Below are 18,932 nucleotides of genomic sequence, written 5' to 3'. Positions count from 1 at the left end.
TAAACATCTTTAGATCAAATTTAGTATGACCAAGTAAATCATATTTTGATGAGAAACCTATAAATAAAATTGATTTATATCACACATATTATGTACTTTTAAATCTGACTGACTACATATTTACTGTATATCTCTATGACGACATTACTTTGACATAATAATGACTACACCCAAGTCCAACTCTAACATTAACCTTCAGAAAACATTTTGAGACACTTTTCAGTTTTCCTCAGTGTCTGGATCCACCCCCCATGCCAAGCTATGTGAGCAGAGTTCTTTTGATTCATGTCTTATCTCTACCCATGTCCTGTCATTGTCTATGTCTCCCTCATGTCTCCTGATTACTCACACCTGTTTTCAGTTTGCTCTTTAATTAGTTTGTAAATTGAATCTGTGCCTTTGGCTTGTGTGACATTTGTTCATTGTGCACCTTCCTGATGCTGGATTAACCCTGATATTGCTGTTTGTAGATCACCTGACCTCTACATGTTTCCTGTTTTCGATTTTGAGCACTGGCTGATGTTTTTGTCCTGATTCACTGGACAAGCCCACCAGTGGGTGGTGTTTCTGGTTGCCACAGGAACTATGGGCCATGGAAAGTGTAATACAATTCATATACTGCATGTGAGTCATGACCAGTATGGTGGAATCTACTATGGTGCAATCTACTATGAAGAGAGGAAGGATGGAGATGCAGAGAAAGCAAAGTCTCTAACTGAACTCCGGGCCTGAGGCTGACGGGGTGGCCTCCCCTGAAGAGCTCCCTCCTGAGGTTGACAGGGTAGCCTCAATTGCAGGTCTCCCCCCAGAGTGCAATTCGGCAGCCTTCACAGTGATACTTTAGTCAGTGGCCAACATGGTGGCTTCCCCTACATAGCATCTCCAAAGGCTGACTTGTGCAGCCTTCCAAGCTCTGCTCCTGACAGAGTGAGAGCGCTGTTCTAAATGAATAAACAAATTACATAGTGGTGTGCACAAGGTATGTTTTTGTCAAACTTTTTTGTAAATGTTTAATTGAATTAGGAAAAATGTACTTAAGAATATGTAAATTTGTGAGTGTTTCTCAACTGAATATTGTCAATAGCTTATTTGAAGAGGATGCAACAAAATTATATAATAAGAAAGCTACAGGCAAACAAGCATCAACAAGCTACATCTTAAAATTCATATTATATATACACATGGGTGAAACATGCTTATTATGGGAAGCTCAAATTTTCTCCAATATGTAGCCATTTTTGAATAATTGTAAATTAAATATAGTATTTTTTCCCCCCAGAGATTCTCATAGTAACAAACCATATGAACAGAATTTCATTTTACATTCTTCCACTTTTTTTCTCACCTTCCCAGACTCTGCCTCCACTGATGAAGTGGTGTTTTGTTTCCATGATGTGTCCCAGCGTGTAAGACTATGGCTGTGTTGAGGCTGCACTCTCTCCAAGCCGTGAGGAAGTGATGCAGTGTCCAAGCCCAGAGAGAGGCACTCGGCTAGCGGAGTGAAGGAGGGAAAACCACCCCTCTCACTGCCAATAGAGCACCGCGTTAATGTGTACTGTTCCTGCACATATGACGTCTGCTCCATCCGCCATCGCACATCACTTGCAGTGTAGTCATCAGTGGCTTGTAATCAAAATAAATGAAAAAATAAATAAAGTCATTAGATACCTGGAATTTACCAAAAGAAATTGGCAGCAAAAAAAACCCAATTGACTGTCATTCCAGTAGCTAGAAACATTGTGTGACAGTTTGGAAATCACTCTGAACTGTGGAGATCTCCATAGATATAATGCAAAACAGCAGGCAGACTCAGTGTCAAAAAACAGCTCAGGTGAACCGCAAACAACACAATATGGCTCAGGCAAATCACTGGCAATGAGGTACAGAAACAAGCTGTGATAAACTGAATGAATGAAAGTCAGTAGCTTGGTGTTAGAAAGCACCAAATGAATGAAAGTCATGAAAGTCACAGTTCTTTGTGTGTGTGTGTCACAAAAACTATTCCATATATAGCGCAAATGGCCCTAACACCCAACACCCATCTGGCGGATCTGCGCTGTTAGTAAGGAATGATGTTATCCACAGCCACTTTGTAACAGATACCAACCTACAAACTGTAGCAGTCTGGCTAACCCTATGCTCCGTCTACATACCACCTGATGCACTCATCACACTACAAGACCTGGACACCCTAACTAGCCAACTAACAGCCCCTTACATGCTCTTGGACGACTTTAATGGTCATAACCCCTTATGGGGAGGAAGTCATTTCAATGCCAAAGGCAAGGTACTTGAGGAGCTTATCACCAAAAACACCTTGTGTTTATGGAACAATGGCTCACATACCTACGTACATCCAGGACATGGAACCTACTCTGCAATTGACCTATCCATATGCGACCCCGAGATATTGCTTGACTTCTCCTGGAAAGTCTGGGACAACCTCTGTGGAAGTGACCATTTCCCCATAATAATGACCTCCACATGCGCAAACTTTCTGAAAAGAACCCCAAAATGGAAACTCAACAAAGCAAACTGGGATGCTTTTCAAAACTGCTGCAATACAGCCTTCAGTCAGATACCCCTACCAGATCAGGACCCCGCTCAGAGTTTTACAAAAACATTAATCTCAACTGCAGAAGAAACTATTCAGAGAACCTCAGCAAACCCCCATCGCAGAACTAACCCATGGTTCGATGATAACTGCAAAAAGGTAATCCAAACCCGGAAAAAAGCAGAAAGGCATTTCAACAAACACCCAACACTAGAAAACCTTATTAGAATGAAAATACGTCGAGCACAAGCACACAGAACCATAAAAGCAGCAAAGGCACAGAGCTGGAAGAGTTTTGTGTCTAGCATTACATCAGACACACCTGCAAAGAAAATTTAGAGCCTGATCAAACAAATGAAGGGAAAAGCTTACAAATACAACACCTTAGACACCAAGGCACCTTGCTTACAACAAACCAAGAAATAGCAAACTATCTCGCAAAGACTTTTGAGGAGAACTCATCTACAACCAACTGCCACCCCAAATTCCAAGCCATACGGGAGAAAGAAGAACAAAAACACTTACGCTTCTACTCAAACAACACAGAACCATATAATCAACCCTTCACAATGGAAGAACTTCTGTGTTCCATAAGAAAATCCCATGACACTGCAGTGGGACCAGACCAAATTCACTACCAGTTTCTAAAACACTTACCCACTAATGCATTATCTCACCTTCTAAAAATCTTTAATGCTATCTGGAAATCAGGAAACATACCCAATTCTTGGCAAGAAGCAATAATCATACCAATCCCAAAACCAGGAAAAGACCACACAGACGCCAACAACTACTGTCCAATAGCCTTGACAAGCTGTCTCTGTAAAACCATGGAGAGGATGGTAAACAACCGACTAACATGGATCCTTGAATCAGAAGGCCTCCTGAACAACTATCAGTGTGGCTTCAGACGAGGAAGGAGTACGATGGATCACCTCATCAGACTCAAAACTGATGGAAAAAGGTGGAAAAAAAGATGGATTCATCAGAAAGGAACATGTGGTTGCTGTCTTTTTTGACTTGGAGAAAGGCTCAACGTGGAGACACAACGTGGAGATACGGCATCCTAAAAGACCTGCACTGGATGGGACTTAAGGGACAACTCCCTATCTTTATCTCCAATTTCTTAACAAACAGATATTTCCAAGTTCAAATCAGATACACCCAGTCAAATCCACGGCTGCAAGAATTAGGAGTACCTTAAGGGAGCATCCTTCCGGTTATTCTATTCAGTATAAAAATCAACAGCATAACAAGTGTAATAAGTCCAAATATATTCTGTAGTCTCTATGTCGATGATCTCCTTATCTGCTACAGAGGAAAACATATGAACACAACAGAAAGACAGCTTCAGCTATGCATAAACAAGATCAACAAATGGTCAGTAAAAAATGGATTCAAGTTTTCCAGAACCAAAACTGCCTGTACACATTTCTGCATACTATGGTCATTACACTATGACCCCGTGCTCTATTTGGATGGAGAAGCCATCAGAATGGTCAAAGAAGTAAGGTTTCTCTGCCTTACCTTTGATAATAAACTCTCCTTTGTCCCGCACATGAAGCACCTAAAAAACAGATGCTTTAAGGCTCTGAACATCTTGAAGGTGCTCTCCAAAACTGGAGCTGAATTCACAGTCCTTCTACGTATATATAGGGTGCTTATCAGGTCCCGGCTGGACTATGGGAGTATAATGTATGGATCCGCAAGGAAATCATATATATAAATGCTGGACACTATCCACCACCAAGGGCTAAGACTATCTCTAGGGGCATTCAGGGGCATCTCCAATACAGAGCCTCTACGTAGAAGCCAACAAACCCACACTCCAGAACAGACGTCTGAAACTGGCACTCCAATTTGCAACCAAGCTCCAAGCTAATAGCAATAATCCAGCCCATCCAATGGTCTTCCAGGCCCAGTTTTCACAGCTATATTTGGTCTCTGTATAAAACCACACCTAGGAAACTTTAACACTGATCTGTCCAACCAAGAACAATTCTCAAACCTAAAGTGCAGATTCCCTCTCCATACCTTTATTTATACAGATGGATCAACAGCAAACAGGGGTGTCTCAGCAGCAGTAGTAGCAGGACAACACCAGCAAGGCCTCCGCATCCCAGGATCGTGCTCAATCTTTACAGCTGAAGCCCGTGCTCTACTCCTAGCGCTGGAATACACAGAAAATACTAAACCAAAACACTCACTTATCCTCACCGACTCCAGATCATGCCTCCTGGCACTGGAATCCATAAAGACAGATCATCCCATCATTGTCAGCATCTTAGATAAACTAAACCTTTTAAGGGGCCAGAATCTGAACACCACATTTTGCTGGATCCCAGGACACATGGGCATTTCTGGAAATAAACAAGCAGACAATGCTGCGAACAGAGCTCTTAATGAAGAACTAACCAGATGCCAAATCCCTACCTCAGATCTCAGACCTATACTGACTTACTTACACCACAAATAAGTGGCAAGCAGAATGGGACAACTACCCCCACAACAAATTACACGAAATTAACCCTACTATCCACAGGAGACCAATCCCTCACTTTTCAAGTAGACTTGACCAAACAGTATACACAAGGTGCCGCATTGGCCACACGAGACTCACCCATGGCCACCTGCTAAAAGGGGAAGAACCACCACTATGTCAAGCCTGCAAAATACCTACATCAATAAAACACATTTTACTCCACTGCCCTGCCCTGAGCACTATAAGGCAGAAATTTTATTCAGAAGACACTTTAGAAAATATCTTCAAGACAGCTCCACCAAACAAGATTTTGAACTTCTTAACAAGCATAAACCTCAAAAAACTTATATAAACTCTTCTTGCTATCTTACATATCACTGTAACCCTATCTATTGAATATCACCCTATGTTTTAACTACATTCAAACTTTTGCCATAATATAGCCATTGAAGCTAACATGGCATTAAAAAATCAATCAATAAATAAATAAATAGTGTGTGTGTGGCTGACTGAACACAGGAGCGTTCAATCAGTAGCTTGTTGACTGAAGGAGGATGTGTGTGTGTTTTGGGGTGTGTAGTCCTGAGCAACCATGTTTGTAGGCTGCAGTGCTGGGAATGGAGCTCATAGATAATGGTGATGTGATGGATACAAAGACCTTGGCTGCAATGTGATTTGCAACCTGGCAACAGAACATTCCACAAGTAGGTAATTTATTTTAGTCATTTTCATGTTGATCGCTATTGTTGCTGATGCATATGTATGTGTCTATATTCTGGAGTTGTTAACATCAGGCAGGTCATTAACAGAAGTCCTAGATTGCTGTTTATGTTTATTTCACTCATAACTGTTACGTGTAAAACAGCTTACATCATGGTGCCATTTTATATATGGTGTAGGAGAATAGTTGAACTGCAATTAGTTGTGAATCCTTGTAAAACTAAGCAGCTCAAGGTTTAGTCTTTGTTTTGATACTTAGTAGTTTTTTATTTAGATTTGAATAGCTTTATTCATGGATTACTAGTGTGAGCTGAATAAAATCAGCTTTCATCATAAACATACTAGTCAAACTTGAGGGGTCTATATACTATATACTATATATTAATATATTAATAGCATAATATTTCTTATTATTGTGATTAATTGTGTCTTTAGTGTACAGTGCTTCGTAATATCAGCACCAATACTGTCCTAATATGAATAGCAAGTGCTATGCTAATCTCTCATCTCTTCCCTTAAATATAATTTCAGATAGCAGTATTTAAAATGCCAGATGTAAACAACTATGTGTTCTGGTTGTCCTTGAGAAAGATGTTAAAACCATGTGTGAACAGGACCTCCTGAATAGGTGAATGATTTCCTCTTATTTATATTAAACAGTATTACCTGAAGATTTTTTAAATGGTTACTTTTATAATTTGATGATTATGAGGAAAAAGAATAATGAATGATTATTAACATAGATGATACAAGATGAAAACATCAGTATCACTACCATAAAGTGTTTGCCTAGTTAGCACAATGTGCTGGTAGTCCTAAGCTATAAATACATTCCGTTGTTATACATGGCCTTTTGAATTGATGGATCTTTCCTAGGACACCAGCTGTTTCAAGGCTGGCCCTATGTACATTACCAGAGTCAGTTATGTTAATTGTCTGAGTATAATAGGTATGTGACTAGAGTGGAAGCTGTCTGTGTATATGTCACCCAAATTGTTGTCTGTGGCTGGAGCGCAAGGAAACTCAGAGGTGATTTCTCTTAGTGTATCTTCAGTGTCCTCTTCATATCCCAGTTCTGTTCTTCCTTCTCTTTCAGCCAGCTCAGATGATCCAGGAGAGACCTCAAAAACCGATCCAAATGAACCATATGGCAAGAGTCTGTTGGCCTGATTCTTCACCTATAATAGATATAAAAAGTTTACACACCTCTCTTAAAATGCCATGTTTTTGTGGTGTTAATAAATGAAACCAAGATAAATCATGTCAGAGCTTTTTCCACCCTCAATGAGAAATTGGATAATGTATAAAAATGAATTGAAAAACAGTTTTAAGCATTTTAGGGAAGAAATTAAAAAGCTGCCATCAATTAAATTATTCAGATACCCCAAATAAAGGTCAGTGTAACAGTGTCACCTGCACTTCCCCCTCCAACCCACCAGAGGGAGGAATATTCATCAGAATATTGAGCTGTCTGACCCACTTGGTTCATTTCCTGGGTTCATGAACATTCAAAGCATGCTCTGACACTCCAGACCAGGAGGACCCCATAAGGCGAACACCTGGAGGTGTACCTGGTTGGAAGGATTCTGTAACAGTGCCACCTGCACATCTAAGCCACGATCTGCGGCTTTTATCTAGGTAGAGGGAATCATGAATAGCTGCAAATACTAGTTGATTTTAGTGCAATCCCTTCTGATTTCTGCTAATACGCTAAAGAGGAATAGGAATTTCACATTTTGGTATGACACTGACCTAAAGCATAAATCAAAATCAACAAAAGATGATAAATGTTTTTGAATGACAAGACACTTTATGAGTGAGCCAGACCCCAGATCTGAATCCAAATAAAAATCTGTGGGGTGACCTGAAAAGGGCTGTGAACAGATGACCCTATAATTTGATGGATCCAGAATGTTTTTACAAGAAAGTGGAAAAGTCAAGATGTGCCTGTCTGATAAACTCTTATCCCAAAAGACTGAGCAGGTTAATACAATCAAAGGGTGTCAACAAAGTTTTAGTTTAAGATTGCAACTAGGATATTGGACCATTTGCTACTATGTTCATTTAAATTAAAATTTTCCCTAAAAAAGTTCTCATTGTTTTCAATTAATTTATGTTCACTGGAATGTGGAAGGTGGAAAAACATCTGACATGATTTATCTTGGTTTCTCTTTTTACATCACAAAAGTCTGCTCACATACATATACATACACATAGTAAACACATTTTACAGATTCAGTATGAGAGTAAAAATCTGCCTCAATTTCCCAAACAAAAATAGATTATATTTTAAATATGTAGTTCTAACAAATGGAAACATGGATTGCTTTAGTGTCTTCATTTCAGACATCTATGGCAATTCGCAGGACATACATAATTTAAGTAATGATTTCATTTATTAAGGGAAAAAACTGTCCAAACCTACTTGGCCCTATGTGAAAAATTAATTGCCCCCTCCTGTTAAATCATGAAAGAACTGTGATTAAGCACATTATTTTAGAAAGCTGGGTTAAATTTCACTAGACACACCCAGGCCTGTTGAATCAAGAAATCACTTAAATAGAACCTGTCTGACAAAGTGAAGCATGCTTAAAGAGCAACACATCATGCTGTGATCTAAAGAAATTCAAGAACAGGTGAGAAACAAAATAGTTGACATGTATCAGTCTGGAAAGGGTTATAAAGCCATTTCTAAGGCTTTGGGACTCCAGTGAACCACGGTCAGAGCCAAGAAAACTTGGAACAGTGGTGAACCTTCCCAGGAATGGCCGGCCTACCAAAATTACTCCAAGAGTGCAACTCATTCAGGAGGTCATAAAAGAACCCAGAACAACATTTAAAGAATTGCAGGCCTCACTTGCCTCAATTAAGGTCAGTGTTCATGATTCAACAATAGGAAAAAGACTGGGCAAAAACGGCATCCATGGGAGAGTTCCAAGGCAAAATCCATTGCTGACCAAAAATAACACAAAGGCTTGTCTAACATTTGCCAAAAAATATCTTGATTATCCCCAAGAGTTTTGGACAAATATTCTGTGGACTGACAAAAGTTGAACTCTTTTGGAAGGTGTGTTTCCCATTACATCTGGTGTAAAACCAACACAGAATTTCATAAAATGAACATCATACCAACAGTCAAATATGGTGGTGGTAGTGTGATGGTCTGGGGCTGATTTGCAGCTTCAGGACCTGGACGACTTGCCATTATTGATAGAACCATGAATTCTGCACTCTATCAAAAAATCCTGAAGGAGAATGTCTGGCAGTCAGTTTGTGACCTCAAGCGCACTTGACAATGATCCCAAACACACCAGCAAGTTCACCTCAGAATGGCTCAAGAAAAACAAAATTAAAGTTTTGGAGTGGCCAAGTCAAAGTCCGGACTTAAATCCAATTGAGATGCTGTGGCATGACCTTAAACAGTCAATTCATGCTTGAAAACCCTCCAATGTGGCAGAATTAAAACAATTTTGCAAAGAAGAGTGGGCTAAAATTCCTCCACAGCGATGTGAAAGACTCATTGCCAGTTATCACAAACACTTGATTGCAGTTGTTGCTGCAAAGGGTGGCACAACCAGTTATTAGATTTAGGGGGCAATTAATTTTTCATGTAGTGCCAGGTAGGTTTGGGCAGCTTTTTTCTCTTAATAAATGAAATCATCATTTAAAAACTGCATTTCGTATTTACTTGCATTATCTTTGTGTAATATTAAAATTTGTCTGATGATCTGAATTGTGAAGTGTGACAAATATGCAAAAAATAAAAAAAACAGGAAGGGGGCAAAAACCTTTTCACAGCACTGTACTTTACAGGTACACCATTGTTACACTCATTTATTCACAGACCTTCAAAATTCACTGCATTTAGTTATGTCCACTAAGTGAAACTGTCCCATTTCCTACTGTCTTTTTCTCTGTCTCAAATACACTTACATCATTCTTCTTAACTTTGAAAGCGGAGACATCATAGAGAGTGCAGTAGCCAATCAAACGGCTCCCTGGATAGAGTGGAGGGACCTCATTAGGTGAGAGAAGAGCCTCCATGTTGTCAGGCACATACCAGTCAATGCGCACATCTGTCAGTGCAGGCTCCAAAGCCTTCTTCAGACACTTTATCAGCTGCAACAACGTAATCATCTTTAACAAAACAAACTCCACATTTCATGTATGAAGCATGATAAGAGATGTTAACTAAGCTATAGAAATCCCCAGTTCTCCATTTCTGTGCTTTAATAATATTTTTGGTTTTATTTTAGAGTTTATATTGCATATTATTTTTTAAGTTAAGAAGATAAATAAATACCTTACATAATGTTTCTCAGTTGCCTCACTGTCATACAGTATGCAACTGTTAACATGATTTCAAGACATTTCATGTCCAAATTACATATTTACATACATATCTACATTTTTTCTAATGACCTAGTCTAACTTTAGAATGATGGGTATTAACAAAAAATGAATTGTCTGTGTCTCCACTAGATGGCATGTCTCACCTTTGGCTGCAGCCTCTCATCATCACAGAGAAATTCTGCTCTTCCTCCCGTCAGCTTTGCAACACTGTAAAGGAGCCTCCTGCAGGCCCTTGACCCTAGACCTAGCGCAAAACATCTATACACACACACACACACACACACACACAGCAAAACTATATCAACTATATCATTAAGGAAATTTGGTTGCTTTGTTCAGTAACTTGCAAAAAAAAAAAAAAATGCAGCTTGAAAAAAAACTTTAATTTTTCCAGCCCACTGCTATTCAAAAGTTTCAGACAGAACCCTTAAACTGAGGGTTTTCCTTTCATTAAAGGTTTCCATAACCCATTTAAACAATTAAACAACTCATCAAGCACCTTATTGAGATTGTGAGATGTGGACTTTAATTTAATTGTGCACATGTATTAAAAGTGGAACCTTTTTGTGCTTCAGGTTTAACATGGATAGTGATAGTGTTACATATTTACCTATCAGGTGTTCAAGCGTTTGCCGGAGGTTATATTTTAATTATTTGGTGTGGCAGGTATTTTTGCTATAGGTATTACCTGGCATTACAAGTGTTCCTCCTGACAAGTTCTAGAACTTGACCAACATTGCTTAGTGAGTCGTCAGTGAGGATGAAGAGCTGTCGAGGACAGCTACGATGAGTAGGCTGATGGTACACCCAGGACAGTGCCCCCAACAGGTTACTGCCACCCAGATCCTCATGCAAATTCTGTACATAATCTAAAACCTGGGCCATAATAATCTTTTGAATAAAGACACAGACATAGATGACAGAGACATAAAGACAGGGATAAGAATTTATTGATATAAGTTTAGACTATTGTAATTAATGCTTTACACAAAAAAAAACATTACATTAAGAGTGTCCTGCCAGTTTTACTGCTTACTGAAACAAGAATTTGACATGATGAACTTTTTAGATCTCTTGCAAGGATATGTAATCTATCAATGAAATCTGATTGGTATCATGATAAAAACTTACTGATTGATTGATGCCTATCAAAACTTAAAAAAATGCTTTATGCGTTAGCCATAGCATATGTATTAAGCAATAAATTTGATGTATAACATATATTAACTCTAGCTAATAATAGATGAATGTCCCTTACTGTACACTTAGGCTGTCAAAAACAAATTTTACCTTGCAAATACCCTGACTTTTCATAATAATTATGTATTCAAAGAAAAACGGTATCTCATTGTTTAAGGGTAAATAATTTGAAGCTAATACATTTTTTGCTGTCTTCTCTTGTCTTTAGTAGTAATAATTTATTAGCAGTTGTAAAACTAAAGTAAAATATGTTAAGTTGATTATTCTCTATTAATTATTATTATATTCCACTTGCATATATCAGAAAGTTCAACTGGAGGAATGGCTGTGTTCTGTCCATTTATGAAATGCACTGTAGGAATTAGAAAATAATTCTTAGGAACAATATCAACAGTGCAAACTTCTCTGCTGAACACATTCCTACTTATGCTGTAGTCACTAACAGCAATGTCACAGAGCTCTCTCCTCTGCCATTACTTCCTGCTTCAAGAAGTAAACCTTGTGCTTGTACCATTACACGGCAACGTGTCTTAATAATTGATGAATTGTAGCATTTCACCTCCATCATCAGCAAGTGTTTTGAGGAGCATGTCAGAAACCTGATCTGCACCACTGCCACTGCCAACTTAGATTTTCTTTCATCTCATAACTACAGATACCATAATCTTTGATACACTATGCACTTTCACCTTTGAAAAAGAACACCTATGTGAGAATGTAGTTTGTATATTACACCTAATAGTTTAACACCATGGTGTCCTTTAGAGTGGTCACCAAGCTCTGAGACCTATACATGAACACATCATTGTGCATCTGAGAGAGTTTTTCATAGGCCATGACACTGCTGAACAGCAGCACAATGTCATAGCTGGACATTAAACTGCATCATAGATTTTTCTTCCACACACCTATCAGACTATATAAAATGTGATGTGCCACATTAAGTGACATTTAGTGTAACATTTAAAAATGTAATGAATGTATATATTTTACCTGATATATGAGTGTCCAGCTGACATACAAGCAATCAGTACAGTCGGCAATTTTAATATGGGTAAATCGGCTCTAAATCAGTTTTGTCATTTCTCAGGCAGAAGTTCATTATAGCTGCAGGTAACTTGGGTGTGTAAATTTTGTATGCCAGATTTGCTCAGGCTAATACATGATGAAAAATGTCAAACAGGTCACCATCTGGCTGCAAGTGACTTTAACCCTGGAAGAGCTAAAACCTGATACTGCACTACCATAGCAACCTGCTGTTCCAACAAGGACACAGACTCTTATCAGCAAGAAAGGTTGCCTGCAGATAAATGACCATTACACATACACACACCACACCACTCAGTAGTCATCAGCATAGCTTATGTTAACCTCTAAAGTGTCATTTGTCAGTAATGTTTATGTGCCTCTGGTGACTGATTTGCACATTGGAATTAATAAACACACATATCACTAATATTCAGATGCATCCATCAATCTTCTTGAGATATCCTATATGTATTAGATTAGATTAAATTTGAAATGGGGTATCTCTGGATCATGGTAAAAAAGTACAGTTCAGAACCAAGAACGGATCTAAATTTTGCAGATGATTTGTACATTTTGTAAAGCCATCTGATACAGCTTTAGCAATGTCTGTGTCCTGTGATAATGGTATACATGGAAGATGTGAGCACTTACATCAGTGCAGGGCTTACTGGCGGTATATAAAGGCTTTATGATGGAGCCAAAGCCAGTGATGTTTACCATTGTGCTACTAGGAAGGCTCTTAATGGCCACCAGCATACCTTCCTGTTTGAGAGAGGAGAACAATAGAGATCAGTAGGTAACATCCCTTTCAAGGTTAGAAAACCATGTACAGTAGTCCAATTTATAAGTCTATGTAAAACAATTAACCAGTCTTCCACGGAAGAAAGAGATTTATTCTGCACCTTGATCTTGTTAATGCTGTGCTGGGTCATGTTCCTGCTGCAGTTGATTAGGAACAGAAGTTCTCGGGATGCCTGCTGGAGCTCCAGTGGCTCAGACAGCAAATCCGGACAAAAGTTCAACATCAGCACCGGGTTATTCAGCACATCCTTGTGGTAACGCTTTCTCACAAACTCCAGCTGATGATCAAGGACAATTTATGATTGCTGCATCAGAACCAAGTTCATAGCAGTAATTTAAATGATCTTATAAAGTAGTGTGCTAAAAGAACAGGAATCATTTAGAAAAAAAAAATTATAATAATTATCTTACATAAAAGAAAACAATTTCAATTTTGTAATTTTAGTGTACTATTGAAAATATATATCAAAACTTTCAAATGAAAGAAGGTTAGTAATAGAAGCCAGAAGTAAGAAGTATCTTACTTTTTTCTCAGGTTCTGCTTCTTTATGTACACGACGAATGAAATCACGGCGAGCACTGATTTGCTGCTCATACTGGTTGAAGGTAAGCCGACCCCTCTCCAAGATGACCAAAGGGCTATGAGGCTCTGTTCATAACATAAATATTGCTTAATTTAAAATGTGAATGAATTGAGCTTGGAGTATTGCTTCTAGACAACTAAATACACAAAGGTTCTGGACATTCCAAAATCCTCCTCAAGAATCAAAATTAATCTGGGATAGAAGTCATCATTCTTAATAAAAAACTTAAATATTCTAAATTATACACTATAAACTTCGTGTTTAAAGAAATCATTTTGTGATCTCAAAGCCTGCATCCAGTTACCCCCCCCCAACACATTAAAAAAATGTATAAATATTTATTTATCATGTATATTTATAGTGTAATTGTATAGTCTCTATGTCACTTCCCTCACCACTCAGATGCAGGATTATTTCCAAGTGCCGGTCATACAGGTGCTCCTCTGCAAGGGTGATGTAAGTAGCAGAGGCAGATTGGGCACTAGGGTCTGCATCTGCCCGTAGTGCATGGGTCGGGCTCTCTAGGCCTGAGTAGAATCAGACAGGTATGGGTGGAGAAGCCAAGAGGAAAAAGATACAATGAAGACACATAAAGTAGATGAAATGAAGACACATAAAGTAGATGAAAATCAGTAAAGTGGATAGGGGTACAGATAAATAGTGATGGATATAGACAGGGGAGGACAGAAAGACAGCTGAGGCTGTGCCAGGCAGGTAGATGCATTAGGTTCTGTCTTCTAAGGACTTTGCTTATATGAAGTGACTGATAGTCAATATAGTGATAGTCAATATCCTTCACAACTTTCCTTTAAAAATCAGGTCAAAGGAAAACATTAAACAGAGTGAATTTATGAGTTTACGTTAGGGCCAGGTGTAGGTGTGGGTTAGATGAGTCTGATATGCTGGCCAGTTCAAAGTTACAAGATTTTCGGCCAGATTGAATCAGGTTTAAAGCAAATATTTTGTATTTGTCATATAATTGTATTTCTTGGTCATGTATAGTGACATTTAAAAAAAACAAACATCTAACATATCAAAAAAAACTTTTGTGTGGTGAACAATGTGGTGATTTCATTTAATTGACTGAACTAAACTAATGGTGCTATAGGCCATTGGCATGGATGTACTAATATAAATTGCCTAATTTAAGCTGGATCCTTCAACCAACATGGCTGTCAACTTCATACTCCATTGTGTGGTCCATCCACCAATGGCAGTGGCAGGGCTATTACTCAGTGTGCTGAGATGCTGAATTTGATGGAGCAAGTAAACTGGCTGCATTGACTGATGCGGTAGACTTGAGATCAGTCCCTCTAGTAGAAAGACCAGTAACTTCATTAGTACTATAGGTTAATGAATGTTTCAGTTTAAAGATGCATGTGACAGCATATAGAAGAGCTGACATACTAGTTTGTGAAGCATATGACATGCTGGTGAGTATAAAAGGTTTATCACCAATTTGTTGCCACACTATGAGCCCAAAAATAATGTCGAGAAGCAAGAGATGCAATATCAAACTATGGGAGACATGTAAAAAGTGTGCAATACATTGCAAAAATAGTTTTATACCTCTAAAGTACAAATTACTGAAATTGATGGTGGGATGATTGAGTAATTTTTTTGTGACACTGGAGCTTGATAACAGGCTGAAAATCATTTACAATTTCATTGTTGTTATAATCATTTTGGATGTGTAGTCACTGATGAAAAAAAACAGTCAATAGGAGTAATATATACCAAGATATGTGTGATAAAAAAATATTTCATGCACATGACAATCATTAAATTAGTGGTACCACTGAATACACTGCTGAAAATTTGGAAATGTATCCATTTTAACAAGTATGCCAATCCATATAAGTTCAGTGAGACATGCAAAAAATGGGAGCCTATATGCCATGTTGTAATTTTTTTACACTCAATTTATGTTCATTTTTAGCTCAATTAGATGAGTTACCATAAAAATTTGCATACTATATTATATATGGCTACTATCTATTGATTTACAAATATGACACAATATTGCTGCCTATTGTAATGGATTTGCCCATTTGAGAAAAGTCGCTCAGCAGAAAGTCATAAACGTGGATGATATGAGCTGCTCAATGTAATGTGAATTAGATATTTACCTGCGAGTAGACAAGCCCCTCGAACCAGCAGCTGGAAGTTGAGCTCATAGGGGGTGAGGTTGGTTGCAGGGCTAGAAAACAGTGAATGAATGCAACGCTCATTCATTTCCAGCATCTTCTCCTGCTTGCCAGAAACACCTCCAAAACACCTTGTTGCACTTCAGTGGGGGTGGGAGAAAAACCTTAGTGTAGTTATTATTATTGTTAAGGATGCAGAAACGAACACTGAAAAGTCAGATAATCTGTAATGGACTGGCATGACATACTTGCTGTATTCTACAGGCAACTGCATTAACACTACACAGGAATTCCAATTTCCCATACATTAAAATGTAGCAATGAAATGTTTATAAGTGTCTATAGTATTCATCAATCTGAGTAGAATTCAGTATATTAGCAAAACAAATAATTAAATAGCTCAGTACAGTATTGCAGTGTTCATTCATTAAACTCTGGCAATGCCATTTCAGGCAGACGCCCTTATCAAGAGCGATGTATAAAAGTGCGTTGAAGTCTCTATCAATAAATACATTAACACTGGACCAATAGGTCACAGACTTAGAATACCATCAGGTTTTTTAAACAACATACAACAATACATAAAACAAACAGGGAAAATAAAAGCTAGTTTAAGTGTTTTAGAAAGAGGTAAGTCTTCATCAGGGAAGTTCATTCCAACCACTTTGGTGCCAGAACAGAGAAGAGTCTAGATGTATACCTACCTCTTAATAGTCTGATTAGCTCATTGCACAATAGGCTTTTAAAACGTCACTCCTGTGAACCGCTTGAGTTAATGGTGTGTGGGCTTATAAGCAATAAGTTTGATTATTTGCATCCATTTCTGATATTTGTCTAACTAACTAGCTGTCTGAAAAAATGGGCAAATGTAAGGATCTGAGCATCTGTGGGGCTAAATTGTGATGGCAAGACGACTGATTTTGGAACATCTCCAAAACATCAGGTCTTTTGGAGTGTTTCCATTAAACAATGGTTAGTACCTACCAAATGTGGTCCAAGGAAGGACAACCAGTTTACTGGCAAAAGGTTACTGGCTGCCCAAGGCTCAAAAATATGCATGGGGATCAAAGGCTAGCCCATCTGGTCCATTCCCACAGAAAAGCTACTGATGCACAAATTGATGAAAAAGTTAATGCTGGATTTGATAGAAAGGTGCATTGCAGCTTGCTGCTTATGGGGCTGTGTCGCCACAGACTGGTCAGAGTGCCCAGCTGACCCTTTTTCACCACCAAAACCACCTACACTGGGCATGTGAGAGTTGGACCATGAAGCATTGCAAGAAGGTGGTCTGGTTTGATGAATCACATGATTTTATCAACATGGACTTATGGGTAAGAGATGGCAAAAGGATGCACCAAGGGAAGAAGGCAAGCCAACAGGCACTGTATTGTGCTCTGGGCAATGTTCTCCTGAGAAAACTTGGGTCATATCATTCATGACTTATGTGACATGTATCGCAATATTATATTGTTACAGACCATGCACACCCCTTCATGGAAACGGTAATCCCTAATGGCAGTGGCCTCTATCAGCAGGATAATGCACCCTGCTACACTTGCAAAAATTGTTTGATGAATGGTTTGAGCAACATGAGATGAAAGTCAACTTGCCTTAAAAAATCCTGAGATCTCAATCTGATCAGCATCTTTGGGATGTGCTGGACAAACCAGTCTGAACCATGAAAAACCCACCTCTTAGGGGAAGATGCACAATGTTAGGCAGGTGGTTTTAATGTTAAGGCTAAATAAAGCAGTTACTGAAGATGAATGAATGGAAAACAGATGAGTCCTCTCCAAGAAATTGGAGGTTGCCTGAGGCTGCACATTCAGGTCTTTAGCCCAATTTCATGATGTCCCTCTTTTGTCACTGCAAAACCTATAATTTAATATGAAGTGCATATACAATTATTATTATTATTATTATTATTATTATTATTATTATTTGAATGTCATGGCCTGTTTTTATTGTTAATAGTTTTACTAGCCTTCTTGCTATACTTATAGTTATTGCATATAATTGCAAAATAAATGTGCTTTTTTTTAAAGAAAAAAAAGAAAGCAAAAAAGAAATCAAATAATTAAACCTTCACCTTGTTTCATTTGATCTCCCCCCATTTTCACCTCTTACAATGGGTGTGAGCACTGTAGGGTATATCAGATGTATTGCTCCATTTTCCAAAGTGGAGAGTTCTAGGGTGGTACTGATGACAATAGACACCACCTCCATGGGAGCAATAATTCCTGTTCCTGTGATGAAGTTGGTCCTCTCCAGATCTTCATCCAGCAACAGATGACCTACATAAAAAAGTGCATTTTGCCCTAAATATAATATATGCTGATTTTACATGTGGATCCTGCCTCATCTCCCTACTGCACATCACCAAACTGCAGAAGCTAGACATGTTTCTATTATGCATGTAGTTATCCAGTGGACATACATTGCCCATTTCTCATCTGCCTTGGTTGCCTGACTCGGTTGTCTAAAATGATGACAAACAGTGCCACCAGACCAATAGAATCTTTCAAGCAGACAGAACTAAAGAAGTCTCTAGTAAAGGCTATGGAGGGAATATATGTTTCATGGAAATTATTATGATTATGGAAATGTTCATTCCTTCAGGTAGTTCTGCTCCCCTAATCTATAGTTTATCATGCTTCTGCTCAGACCCTTCTGGATACCCAAGGAGCTCATGGTTGTGGCGTACATTCCACCATGTGTACACTTGGCACTCAGGGATTTGTAGAGGACAAGGTGAATACAAAGGGTTGCAATGGACACAATCACTGAAACTCTCCTTTCTACAGTGCCTACAAAGCCCTGTTTTATCAACCATCCAGCAAATTAAATGACTCCTTTATCCTGTTTGAAAATAAGCTGCCTCATCCCCAGAACTATCTACTTCTGATCTATGATACTAGTGTATTCTGTGACTGCTTTGCAATACACAAACTGGGACATCTTCCATGTTGCATAAAATATACCGTTCTGCGAAAGGTAATAACTGCTTGCTATAAACAGACGTGAACCATTTTGCTTCCCTGAATTTGTGTGTGTGTGTATGT

At 38.5% G+C, this 18,932-nt stretch overlaps 1 protein-coding gene across 2 annotated transcripts in view; it reads right to left on the bottom strand.

Annotated features, from left to right (window-relative positions):
- The window catches only part of vwa5b2 (von Willebrand factor A domain containing 5B2), a 41,692-nt gene that overhangs the window by 8,913 nt on the left and 13,847 nt on the right, over positions 1 to 18,932 (bottom strand). The window contains exons 4-14 of one of the 2 annotated variants that reach the window (XM_058418643.1): positions 17,960 to 18,164; positions 15,853 to 16,010; positions 14,119 to 14,250; positions 13,664 to 13,788; positions 13,241 to 13,417; positions 12,990 to 13,100; positions 10,798 to 11,000; positions 10,253 to 10,367; positions 9,690 to 9,875; positions 6,745 to 6,934; positions 1,346 to 1,623 (exon numbers count right to left, since the gene is read on the bottom strand). In XM_058418643.1, the coding sequence (XP_058274626.1) occupies positions 1,346 to 1,623; positions 6,745 to 6,934; positions 9,690 to 9,875; positions 10,253 to 10,367; positions 10,798 to 11,000; positions 12,990 to 13,100; positions 13,241 to 13,417; positions 13,664 to 13,788; positions 14,119 to 14,250; positions 15,853 to 16,010; positions 17,960 to 18,164 (1,880 nt within the window). Of the gene's footprint in view, positions 1 to 1,345; positions 1,624 to 6,744; positions 6,935 to 9,689; positions 9,876 to 10,252; positions 10,368 to 10,797; positions 11,001 to 12,989; positions 13,101 to 13,240; positions 13,418 to 13,663; positions 13,789 to 14,118; positions 14,251 to 15,852; positions 17,746 to 17,959; positions 18,165 to 18,932 lie in introns of those variants that run through there. The other variant, XM_058418644.1, reaches the window with a different exon arrangement.

Source organism: Hemibagrus wyckioides, linkage group LG20, assembly GCF_019097595.1.
Source record: "Hemibagrus wyckioides isolate EC202008001 linkage group LG20, SWU_Hwy_1.0, whole genome shotgun sequence".
Lineage (NCBI taxonomy): Eukaryota > Metazoa > Chordata > Actinopteri > Siluriformes > Bagridae > Hemibagrus > Hemibagrus wyckioides.
This window is presented reverse-complemented; position numbering and strand designations above follow the sequence as displayed.